Source organism: Syngnathus scovelli, chromosome 14 (assembly GCF_024217435.2).
Source record: "Syngnathus scovelli strain Florida chromosome 14, RoL_Ssco_1.2, whole genome shotgun sequence".
In the NCBI taxonomy this organism is placed as follows: Eukaryota; Metazoa; Chordata; class Actinopteri; order Syngnathiformes; family Syngnathidae; genus Syngnathus; species Syngnathus scovelli.
In genome coordinates this window covers 5,414,806-5,427,544 of record NC_090860.1, presented here as the reverse complement: position 1 = coordinate 5,427,544, position 12,739 = coordinate 5,414,806, and the positions used below count along the sequence as shown (strand labels likewise).

The 12,739-nt window shown below is 45.3% G+C and overlaps 2 protein-coding genes and 1 long non-coding RNA gene across 3 annotated transcripts in view; 1 reads left to right on the top strand and 2 right to left on the bottom strand.

Annotated features, from left to right (window-relative positions):
* LOC125980622 (uncharacterized) overlaps positions 1–2,473 on the top strand; it is a 28,874-nt gene extending 26,401 nt beyond the window's left edge. The window contains exon 5 of the long non-coding RNA XR_007485691.2: positions 35–2,473. This is a non-coding gene — a long non-coding RNA (uncharacterized lncRNA). The remainder of the gene's footprint in view (positions 1–34) is intronic.
* A 294-nt stretch (positions 2,474–2,767) lies between these two features.
* LOC125980618 (cell division cycle-associated protein 4) lies at positions 2,768–5,988 on the bottom strand. Its single transcript, XM_049739983.2, has 2 exons — positions 5,714–5,988; positions 2,768–4,958 (listed from the first exon to the last, which is right to left on the bottom strand). Exons 1-2 carry the CDS (start codon positions 5,926–5,928, stop codon positions 4,301–4,303), a joined length of 873 nt encoding a protein of 290 aa, XP_049595940.1. The 5' UTR covers positions 5,929–5,988; the 3' UTR covers positions 2,768–4,300.
* Positions 5,989–7,618: 1,630 nt separating this feature from the next.
* cdca4 (cell division cycle associated 4) lies at positions 7,619–12,434 on the bottom strand. Its single transcript, XM_049739984.2, has 2 exons — positions 12,104–12,434; positions 7,619–10,385 (listed from the first exon to the last, which is right to left on the bottom strand). The coding sequence occupies exon 2, from the start codon at positions 10,373–10,375 to the stop codon at positions 9,512–9,514; it is 864 nt and encodes a 287-aa protein (XP_049595941.1). The 5' UTR covers positions 10,376–10,385; positions 12,104–12,434; the 3' UTR covers positions 7,619–9,511.
* Positions 12,435–12,739: the final 305 nt, after the last annotated feature.

The window sequence follows — 12,739 nt, the reverse complement described above, 5'->3', positions numbered from 1 at the left end:
TAAGACCGGCAGAATGAATCCTTTCCCAAAACAGAACGAGCAGCCTGACCCTAACGAAGCATCTCGTCACTCGGACCGGCCACCCCGTGCTGGCTGCCGGGGGAAGCGAGGGCCAAAGAACGTCGGCCGGCCACCTAATGTCGTTTGCTGTGAATGAGGCCTCTTGCTCGTGTTCATTATCTCCACTTGGAATCATTTAGTTGCGTTTGCAAACATCCACTTGTTTCCAATTAAAATGCACGATGCAAAGTTCAAGAGGCTGCGGTTGCCATGGAAACCAGCGTCCAACCCGCTCCACTTCACGACCTGTAGACAGACGCTTGTGAGCGTGGACGCCAGTATTTTCATCCGCGTGACGAAACCGCCGCCTCTTGTGTGACGACCACGTGACGCCTGTCCACGCGTGTACTTCCACATGGGCGAGACCGTTTGCCTCATTAGCCTTCTATAGAATGAACGTAGAGGAAATGAGATTAAACGCTCCCATTGCTGTTTTCCGGCCCATCGTTGCAATCAGAAGCGCCTTTCTCATTGATAAGCTTGACTTGAAGAGACAACGTGTGCAAATGTTCAAGATCTGAAACTGAAACGGAATTCATTGCATTGTTGACGTGCACAATGTCGGACTTGAAGATGGAAAGGTTTCAATCCATCAGAGAATCTTTGGACTTTTCAACCAGTTGACGAACAAGAAAGGAGAACTTTGTCACAAAAAGTGGGGAGAAGAATACCCCTGCGCATTTCCACTACAATTGTAAAATGTTCCCATCTGACTGAACATGTCACATGATTTTGTTGAGAATGGAAGAAAAACAAGAAGAAGAAGATACTGTAGCATTATGTGAAAAGTGAACGGCATCAGTCATGAGATGGCATTGCAAATCCATTTCCACGTGAATGAATGTTTGCATGTTCAGGTCACATTCCGGACCTTTACCCGACTCTCCACGCCGTCTTGGAAATACTTTACGGATAATCACATCAAGAAATGCGTCCCCTTGCCTTTCTCCCAACAAGACTACTCGAAAGCTGAGGCCTTTAAACTAGTCTCTGGAGGTTCAGATGCGTTCGTTTGCTTTCCAGTCCAACCATCTGCACTTTTACTTCTTCAAAAATGGCATCCCTTGCCTGTTGTTACTGCACACCAAAAGATCCCATCACAGAACTTTTGAAGTGGTGAAATTGTGTTGACACAAACAAATTGCTAAGTGGCGCCATCTATCTGTCTTCTGAGGACGTTCAATGGGCTTTTGCTGAGTCAGCGGCACAACACCAGGCTCGCCTCTTTTTCTCATTTGCTGCAGTCAGTTGATGTCGGCCATCACGTGAGAAGCCAGACGAGCGGGGCCGGCCGGACTGCGGGCAGGCTTTTTTTTCTTGGACCACACCCGCAGCCCCGCCCTGACCGATGTCTGCAGCAAAGGAGCGCATCGATCCCAGGCGACTCTGGTCTTGCTGGCTTCTGCTTTTACTGGGCTGCTTTCATATTTTCAGATGAGCTGAGCCATAAAACGAGTTTTGTGAGCAGAATGAGTAATGGCAGTTAATATGCCGGCAAAACGTTGAGAATGAGGATGAAGGAGGAAAGTATAGGAAACAAACATAAGCAGCTGCCTGCCCAAGAATTTTTTGGGCCCCCAAACCTCTCGTAAAAACGGATTCATAAAATGTTCTTTGATTCAAAGCGGTTATTGTCTTGACATTTAAAAATATATCAAGAAGCCTTTTCAAGAAGATGCGATCAAAACCGATCTGTAGGCACGTCGAGACAAGAGCAAGCGTTTCTGTCAAAGTTGCCAAAGCGTTCCACGTTTTTCGTGGCGATATGCGCAGCTGACAATCGCAAGAGCCACATGCTTTAGCCACTTGCCACAGCACTGCTGTCAGTGTCAGGACAGGAGAGATGAAGTGCAGGAAGATTAAGGACTATCATTGAAGATGAAAAAGGAGAGCAAAGTTAAGATTGGCAGAAGGAAGTTAAAATCATGCAATTCAACTGCAAGGTTATGGTTTTGAACTTATTTAGTCCATCAGTCACATGCTTGATTTGTTTTGTATAGCTTGCAGGGTTACCACCTAATTTCCACGACGCTTTTGAATGGATGATGAATTAAGATTTGGAGACAAGAACCAGCCTTTTTTAATTTACAAGTTTGGACACTAGGAAATGTTCGCATGAAAAATTGTTGTAAGTCCAATGAGAAACAGCGTAGCTGCATATTCGTCCCTCGAGACGTCATATCCGTGCCGTCATAAACAGAGAACGCTGTGTATAATAGTGGACCTGCATTACGGTGGTTTAACCACCAGAGAGCAACCTTCGCCGAACTTTGGTATCCTCAGCGGTTTGAGTTGACAAATTGGTTACCTAGTTGTACTAGGTTCATCTTGTTTTTCCTTTTTTGAATCACTTCACTGGTTTCTTTTATATCAAACAAATTATTTTAGGTTCATTATTTAGGTTCATCCATCAGCTGATAAAGAAGCTTCACAACCACATCGGGGACACTCTGATGACGGAAGAAACCGCCGAAACATGTCAGGTAATGAACCTAAAATAATTTGTTTGATATAAAAGAAACCAGTGAAGTGATTAAATTGGTTACCTATTGTCCTTTTTTTTCTTTACGTTCAAATGACTTAGACAATGCTGCTATCATGTTAACATTATTTCTTAAAATTATTAGGTAAAGGGAGTGTATTGAACAAGTCAGTCTGTGTTTGCGTGCACATGTATATTTTGTTGGTAGTTAAAAAAGGACAAGTGTTATTTTTGTAGTTTCTGTATTGGTTAATAAAATCTATAAAATACATAATGTGAATTATTACCAGTAAACGCATCCTTCATTCATTTACATTTAAATATATACATAAAGAGCTTTCGCTACAACTTACAGCTTCTGTGCTTATATAACCCCAACACACGTATAAATAACACTGCAGCGTTCTCTGAAATTAAATAAATAATATTTCATTGGTCAGCCTCCTCTGTATGCTCTCGGTCTTTCTAAACAGAAGAGAAAGACTGAAAAACAAGTCACAGGAGCGAGCATAGGTCTCACGCAATTGGCCAGCTGCACCAGCCCTGGACAAAACAAGGTGGAAGCTCCTCCCAATGGACGAGTGACGTAAGCGGTGCTTCCTCAACCACCCCACCCACCCCTCCCCCTCCTCTGTCGTCCTGCTTGCCGGCCCCTCCCTGGCTACTTGCTTGTCACCCTGTGAGGAAACATGAAGCCAGAGCACAGAAGAAGGTGGTGGGGCGGGTTTGTGTGCTTGAGTGTATGACGCTCAAGCAGCCTCAGGCCATGTCCACATCAACACAGATATTGTCAGAAAGGCTGTTTTTCGTTTACTTGCATTTGGGCCATTGGTCCTCAAGAAAACATTGGTGTTATGTACTGGCCGAAGTTTTTGGTCAACGTGTTTTACATGTCAACCTTATCGTTGAGAGGTTCTGGCTTTAAATCTTGGCTGCTACGTGGTGTTTGGTATGAATCGGTATTATAGAAAATGGATGACCAGCGAGAACTGCTGATGTAGCTTTGTCAGCCTTCAGATTGGTTGATTTGGACACCAAACTCATCAAATGGATTCTTGTGTACAAAGAGAGGTGTTTTGTGAAATCCTCATTGTGATTGGCTCACAAGTTCCTGAATGTGTGGACGTGGCCTGAGACGTACAAACAGTAAGGCACATTGTTGAAATGAGTCCTTGCGGGAAAGCTAAAATTCTGAACGATCGGTTCACAGGAGTGCCAACATCAAGAGGTAGAATGGGAGTAAAAAGTAAAAGTTTTGCCCTGGAGCTTTTCATATACAAAACTACTTCCATAAAACCTCAATCATAAAAACAAAAATGCCATCAAAATACAATTGAGAGATACGAGGCAGCGAAGAAGCCCCAGTGGCGTCAAAGCGTCTTGACTTCTAAAAACGAGGAGTGTTGTGTCAACAAAATGGCCTAATGTTGAAATGAGTCCTTGCGGGAAAGCTAAAATTCTGAACGATCGGTTCACAGGAGTGCCAACATCAAGAGGTAGAATGGGAGTAAACAGTAAAAGTTTTGCCCTGGAGTTTTTCATATACAAAACTACTTCCATAAAACCTCAATCATAAAAACAAAAATGCCATCAAAATACAATTGAGAGATACGACGCAGCGAAGAAGCCCCAGTGGCGTCAAAGCGTCTTGACTTCCAAAAACGAGGAGTGTTGTGTCAACAAAATGGCCCAAGAAAACCTGGCGACAAAGTCACAAATGCCGAAGGCAACCACGCAGGGGTTCCATGTACTGGTGGATCAGGACTTGACCAAGATCTCCATGATGTGATCCAGCTCATTGACGTCCATCAGGCATGACTGGATACCTCCACTGGTGCCTTTCTCATTATTGTCCGCCCAGAAAGACACGCTGAGGGGCCACAGAGAGCCCGCCGTCCAGCCCCCGCTCAGGTCAGAAGTTTCGTACATGGACGTATCGATGTCTTCGAAGATATCGTCCAGGGCCAAGTCACCGAGGTAGCCCATGGCGTTCACCACATCGCTAAACGCCCCAATGTTCGCTTCCTGGGAGGATTCCAGTTGTGTGGACGGACTGTCTCTGCCACCCTCTGCACACCCGGGACACGTGCGGTCCTCATACAGAAGAGGGGAGTCCGGACTGCAGAGGATCGCACTCTCTTTCTCCTCTGAGTTGTTGAGCATGTCATCCTGAATCTGCCGCAGCGTGTTGATGAGAAGCACAGAGCGACGCAGGCTGAGCTCCACGCCAGCCCGGTAGCGTTGCAGCTTCTCCAGGCTGAGGCCCAGCAAGCGCTGACGCATGTCATCGGCGCCGCCTGATATTACCTCCGTGGTGCCGACCTCGCCATCACCGCGCCGCTGCTTCTCCTCGCCAGCCGCGTCCAACCCCTCCACGCAGGTCCACTTCCGCTTCACGCCGCGACCCAACATGGACCTGCAGGAAGTTTTTTCCACATATTATAAGCACATACTTGTAATAATACAACTGTTTTCACAACTTTAGCTGTTCCACTCCAATATCCCATCATATATCGGTACCGTTCCGATTCCTGGCTTTTTGCAGAACTGGTGTTTAACTATACTGGTCCTGGCATTTCTCTGTTATTGCCTTTCACACAGCCACTGTTTGACATCAGAAGCTGGGAAATTTGCATGTTGATTCCAACCTTCTATACCGTATCAATACCTTTCACGCTAAAGGCCTCATGGGAAAATTGGCAATTCATGTTGGCAGGCACCACCATCGTGTTAGCGTCCTGGTATATGTAACAGCGACCAAACAGGTCCAATTTTTCTTCTCCTGATGTCCTGTCCCAACAGTCCTATCTGGGACACCTGGGATTTTTGTTGTTGTCATGACTCAGAGGCTGTGATGCGTAAGATTTTACTCATGCAGAAAAGGCGCCGCTCCATCTACTAGAGGGAGAGTCAGACCAGGTAGCGGCAGGTTCGAGAAGATGGTTCTACCAACCGCACGTGGAACTCCAAATAGGGAGGTTGGAGAGTGAGTCCTTAAAGCTGACATTCAGTCTGTATTCAATTTGCTTCTGATAATTTTAATGACAAAACACACACGTCATGAACGTTATGCTGCTCTGTTGGGCTCGAGCTCCCGATGTGGGTAACGAACCGGTCCCGCTCGTGAGCCGAGTTTAAAAGTTCCGAATTATTTAATTCAAGCCAACAAACCTTATTTGTCCTCGGCCCGCGTCATGAGAAGAAACAATCCCCGTAAAGTCCTTTTCTTCGGCCGTGTTATGTCGCCGTCGAGTCCGTAGAGAAGAGGAGGAATGTTCGGTCCCGGTGGAGGGGGTGAGGGTGGAGGTGGGAGGTGTCGAAGTATGGGTTGGATCGGGGCTTCTTAAACCAGTTGTAATTGGTCCATTTGACCGTCCTTCAAGCATCCACCTCCGCCACTCACGGGGCTATGAATGTGCGGCGGCTGCTTTATGTTCAGATGCCGCTCCGAGAACGTAGGAACTCGGGATCGGGTGGCTGCACACGTGACCCACCAAAGTGATTGGACCAATCGCGGTTTTGTGTGTAACTGGATATAAAAGTGTGATGTTAGGAATTGATATCTTTGTTGTGAAACGAAACAGTACAAAAATAAAACTACCGCAGATTTCTAACGTTTTGCACATCAAAATAACATTTTGTGTTTTCTGTCCTACGATGACACAAAACTATTAGGCGCAAATACATCTGAATGCTTTATGCTGGCGCAAATTAAAAAGCGACATGAACCAGAGGGTGTTGTCAGATGTACGTGTGTTTCCTGAATGCGACATTTTAAAGGGACCGATGACGCAGAGCCAGAGGGCTGGGGGCGGGAGGGGTGGTTGAGCGGAAGCAGTCAGGCAGATACCAAATAAGGAGTTTCACGCTCATGTTTTGCGTCTTTCGCCAAAAAGCAGTGAGCGCATCACTCGAGCTTTCTCAAGTTTTTCTCTCGTTCTTCTTTTCTGTCCTTTACACGTTTTCATTGTGATTTGACCTACTTCTCCCTTAGATATCTGTATGTTCATTAAAAAAATACTTACTGCAGGCTATTTGTGCTAAAAATGTTATCAGCCATCAATTAAATTCATTAAATCCAAATTTGCTTTAGTATATTTGTGTCATTTGTCTGTTGAAAGCCCATCACCACAACTGCCTGTCTTTTAATACCAGTATACAATAACATCAAATTTGAATTTTAAGGGGACATTTTAAGTGAATCTAACTTATTAATAGTTGACAATTCTCACAGAGGTTATGGTGGCATTCTCCTTTCACTTTTGTCTCCAGCAAGTTGGATGCATGCACAGTCGGATTCGGGTCAGGTGATTGACCTGGCCATTGCACAACATTCCACCTCTGTGGCTTCAAAATAAATTTGGTTGCGCCCTCTGTGTGCATTGGGTCATTGTCCATCTGCACTGTGAGGCGCTGTCCGTCCAGTGAGCTCTGAAGCATTTGGCTGAATATGAGCAGATTTCTCAATTTATCCTGCGTTTGTCTGTAGTCACATCTAGGGAAGAGGAGGAACCACTTTCATGGATGACAGTTTGTTCACAGTCGCCAATGGGCTGTGATTAAGACACTTATTAATTTCTCTCCTTCAAGTTAAACCTAGAAGCAGTTCTTGTGTCTTTCCAAATGGCTTCCCACCCTCCTGCTCGTCTCTTTTTCTTTTTCTGCTGAGTCACCATCAGGCTGCTAATCTTTAACAAGATGGTCAAAAATGCTTGGCAGCCGTCCATCACGCTAAGGTACGCTTCTTGCTCAGTTTTCTTTTCCATTCAGCAAGTTTGTGCACATATCAGTCTGGTGACTACTGAACAGTGTTGTTGAGTGATGAGTGTGTGCTTTGTCACCTGAGTAGAAGCTGCATATGAAGACAAAGGCCGCAATTTAAGTGCACCTTTTCATTACTGGCAACATGGCGCCACTGGAAAGTCTTTCAGTTTGAAAAAAAATATATTTTTATAGGTTTTTAAACATCAAAACTTTCACCTGCCTTGCAGTTGCATTGTAACGCTACAATATTTAAGGGAAAAAAGGGAAAATATCGATGAAATAACTATGAATACAAAGGCACACAAGACAACCAATAGTTGCATCTTTTATTATAAAAAAATATTTACAAAGACACTACAAGTTTTTGTCAGCATATAAAAAAAATGCATACAGTTTTTGACAACGATAGTATTAAGTCTTTGAAGTTCTAGCTCCCATTGCGACCAGCGTGACATCCTTCAGGAGTGTGTGTACGTGTGTAATACTGAACTTATGTGTTTGTCAATACATGTTTACATTGCCTGAGTTCTCCACTGTCGTCGTCGTCGTCTTCACCGCCGCTGTGAGCGTCCATTTTTGCAGAAAGGCAACTGTTTGCATAAAAGGACTTTAAAGGACATTGAAGTCATATACAATCATTTTCGTAACGCGTATGACGGAGCTGCATAGTGATTGGAATTGTGACCCGGTTCTTGTGATTATTTAAACAAAAATGGAATCAATAGGTACTGCACTCAAGACGGGGAAAAAAAACAAGTGACAAATTTTCATTTGGGCTGAATGGGTGACGTGTGTGGTGCGGATGTACCTACAGATAGAATAAATACAATAAATTAAAAAAATAAAATAAATTAGCAATATGGCTTCTTCTGATAGAAAGGTGTGTTTTTGCTTCCCTGGATTGAAAAAATAAAACAAAAAAGCTTTGGAGCAAGTGAAGTAAAATCAGTACTGGTATAAACATTTTTAAAAAAGCTTGACAATGGCAAAAAAAAAAAAAAAAGTTCGGGAAGACACTCGAGTCTCAAATGTGGCCATGTTAAAAATCTCAGAAAAAAATTATGGGAACAGGAATATCAAATGATACTTGCAAAAATCCCCCCCCCCCCATAATGCAAAATATATATTTCTATATACATATACGTACATATACATATATTCCATTCATAATTGCTCAAATATTTAGGAAAATACGCATGAATTTAAAGATGTGGATGTTTGTTCTGAATTGTTGTTGATGTCGTTGTAGTGTGAAGACTTCCAATAAATTCCGAGCGGGAGCTAGCGCAACGGACGTAAACATGGAAAAAAAAAAAAAAAAAACATAGAAACAGACTGTTGCAAATAGAGTTTCCAAAAATTCTGACAATTGGAAAAAAATTCCCTAACTTCCCATAAAAACTGAAGCGGAATTTACAAATGAGTATTGTTAGAATCGATTAATCAGATAAAAGTTTCATATGGCATTTTGTTCGATTGCAAAATATTTTTTGCTCCAATTACTGTTTCTTAACAGATTAATTTGTTCATTTGATATTCTTTAACAATAGTTTTTAAAACTAGATGATTATTTTCTGTTAATTATTGGTGGGTTATCTCGATTCAAGTTTGGTCCAGATTAGCCGCAAATAGCATGGGTCCACTGTAGTCCCGATTTACCAGTTTGTTTTTCTCAACCCATCATTTGTATTTTTATTTTGGGTTTGTATTACAAGCAGAAATTGCAGTTACGAATAACCTATCGATACACCATTGCTTGGGCCAAGTGGGGAAAAAAGACAGAGCAATTTCGGTAGCATGATATCCCACATTTGGGCAAGGAGAGCTATCTATTTTGCATGGATGACAGCTTCTGACAAAAACTAGAATATTTCAATTTATGCATCCTTCCCTAAAATTGTCCCCAATTCTTATGTAAAGTTTCAAACCTGGAAACCATTTTCCCCAGCTTAACTTCCTTTGGCTAAACTTTTGTGGAATTGTACTGGAACCTTTCCACCACTTTGCAACCCTACTTGTGAACGTGTTCCTCCATGTTTGGAATATACTGTTCGAGTAAAAACAAAAGAACATAAAAATGTCCCAATGGGAGCTGCCGATCCGAAAAATCATTTTTGGCTCGCAGATAATTTCCCACTTTGCTCCTCCCACAATCTGGCTGTGTAACAAAAGCACATTCAGGAAAGTCCACGGCGGTGCTGAGCTTCAAGAGCCCACAATGATCTCCATGATGTGGTCCAGTTCGTTCAGGTCCGACCGGCAGCTTGTGCTGGGGCTGAGAGGTTGCGGCCCGTGGGAGGAAAGGCTCTCCAGCAGGTCGTAAGGTCCCATCTTAGGGGCGCTCTGCATGCCTGTCAGCACTGTGTCCAGCTCATAGTAGGATGGGTCCACGTCCGAGAACAGCTCCTCCAGCGCCGGGTCTGGGGTGGGTGGCGGCGGCGGCTGCTTGATCTCAAAAGTGCCAAAAACCTGCTCCCCCGGCTTGGATTCCACCTCGGGGCGGTCCTCGTCGTCCTCGCCCTCCGACTCCTCGCCGTCCTCGTCATCCTCCTCACGCTCCTCCCAGCAGGGCCCCATCCCAAAAGGGCCTGCCAGATAGGACTGCGTGGAAAGGACCTCTTTGTGGTCCCCCGCTTCCATCACCACCTCCTCTGTGTGGTAGCCCTCGTCCAGGCCGCCCATCAGGGGGTACGGTTTGGGGCTCTGACCGGCCGCCGCCGCCGGGTCTGACTGCCGGCACAGCACCTCGGTGGCCACCAGGCGATCGGCGGGGCACTGGGCGGCGGCCAGGGCTTGCGTCATGATCTGCCAGGTGCCGTCCTGAGTCATCTCCTCCTGGATTTGCCGTACCGTGTTGGCAATGAGCACCGAGCGGCACAGGTTGGGCTCCACCAGCATGTGGCACAGCTGAAGTTTGATGAGCGACATGTCCAGGAGAGACTGGCGCTGAAGGCTATATGAGGGCGATGGCGTCCGAGCTGTCGCTGGCCCCTGTACGCCAGGACTGGTTGCTGTCACCGCCTCCTCCGCCGAGTCTAGGAACTTACGCTTGGTGCCCTTTGAATACATGTCGTCTTGTCTGAAGGTGGCAAAACAAACAGACAAACAAAAAACAGAGTAAAATTGGCCTCTATTGAAAATCCTTAATATAGCTTTTTTGTTCGCCGAATGTCGTGAGTCTTGAACATTATTTAGTGACTGTGAGACACACATCTAAACTGGTGGAACCAGATTCAGATGCTCACCCAGGGAGGCAGAAAAAGTAACTTCCTGATTGTTTTTCACAACAAGATTCATTTTACTATGCACGATTAACTATTTTTTTTTACCACTTTTCCAAACCCTTTAACTACTGCTTTTAAAAAAGCAACTATCAACAGTTTTCGCAACATTCGCAACTATAGACTTGTGAAACCTTGTTTACCCTGAAACCACAACTGATTTATCCATAGCCCTCCCTTTAAGAGTCAATTGCATTTTCACTGATGGGGGCAACACCTCATCCATCAAGCCAGCAAATTTGTCATTCAGCCAAACGCTTGAGAAGCTAAAGCTGACAATTGGCCCTCAATGATTATTTGTATAATCAAATAATCTGACAATTATTTGACCTCATATTGGATTTTGAAAAAAAATCCATTCCTTCATTAGAAATCACGATTTATTAAAGTGGCAACATTAAAGTAAGGCTAAGCATGTTACACTGCCTTTCAAAGAAAACAATGTATATTTTAAAGTAGAGAGGGAGGAAGGCTGTATTTGTAACACTAACTGAATCATACAAGTAAACTAACACAGTACCAAATATCGTTACGTTGGCTGTCTTACCAACTACAGTTTTTGTCTTTAAAAAAAATCCTGACAGGTCACTAGCCCATGATGTTATATAAGCACATCAGCCAGTGGGTGTGATAAGAGTAGATACACAAAGGCATTAGGGAAAACATGATGAATGTGATTGAAAAAGACCACAAACGCTATCATGTGATTCGCCACATCGTTGTTTTGATGAAAGAAGGAAGGTGGGGGGGTCAACGGCGCATTGTAGCCGCTAGACACTCTTCCGCGCCTTGTCCGGTCCGGCGTGTAACAGCATCTTGCTGCATTTTATGAAAATTTGACGTTGGGGGTAATTTCAGTGTCATACGTATTCGAGGTGGTCAAATGTACAATAGGCGGAAACAAAGCGACAAGACGCCGTCTCGCCGTACGTCAATGACCGTTAGCGTGACCCATCCCCCACCGCCAGCGAGGCCTTGCCTCGACCGTCATCAATCAATCAACTGCGCTTTCTTGGTCGGGGTTATTCTCCCCGTTACTCCGTCACCGGGTCCCCCTCAACGTCGACGTTGTCGCCCCTATCTTTTGGGTGGGTGGCCCGCAAGCTCTGTGAATGTGAGCCGCTCAGATTCGCTGGCGCTCCGCTTTTGTCTCCCCAAGCACCGCACTACAATGAGGCCATTTTGCGGTGCTAAGCTAACAGCTAGCCGGAGGTGGGGGCCGAGCGGGCGACAATGTGGCGGTGAAACGAGCATAAGCAGGATTTAATCGTCGTAAAAGTTGGCGGACGTGTCAGTCGTATGTCGCCCGATTATTCTCGCGTTTCAAAAAGCGAACGCCAACAGGCCAATTAGCCTGTAAAGCGACCACTCGATCGTCCGCGACGTTTCCTCCTCCTCCTTCACGACACCCCCACCCCCATCACTTTTTTAAGTTGTTAAACACAAACAAACAACGCGAGGGTGCCGGCTTTTTCTCTTCCTTTAAATGGCGACGAGCGGTAGACTCAAAGCTCACCTCACTATTATTTTCTTCCGATCTCACTCATAGGATCGTCGGCGGTGAAAGCAGAGCAGAACGTTCCGATGAGATCATTCATGCCACGGCTTCAAAAAGTGAAGCGCCTCTCCTCTCTCTCTGCGCACTCGCTTGCTCGCTCGCTGCGGCTGCTGCTGCTGCTGTGGAGCCGCCAACACCGCTGTGCACAGCCACTCGATTGAGTCAGCCAGGGAGTGAGAACTCCAACCAAGCAGCCAGCCAGCCAGCCAGCCGGGGCACGGACAGGGAGACGAAGGCGAAGGGGGGAGGGGAATCGACAGACGCGAGCACACGCACACAACCAACGTTTGCTTTCTTGTCGTGGCGAATCAACACGATTGCTCCACACGATTTCTCCGCTGAAAGGCCACGCGAAAGCAACTCATAATGTGGAGTCACACTAATCGCTTGTCTTTTCAAGTTGCTCATCACTTGACGGTCAAGTAGACGTGGGGGTACGATGTCTAGTTGTCTACATTTTCTCCGGGTGGGTTACGAGAAAAGTGGTGTGGCGAACCGACCACATTGACCGGGTAGAAGTGTGGATGTTGAGCTTTTGTTTGCAAAAGTGTGGACTCCCACTTTTTTTTGGGTAGGTGTCTTAGAACACCCTCT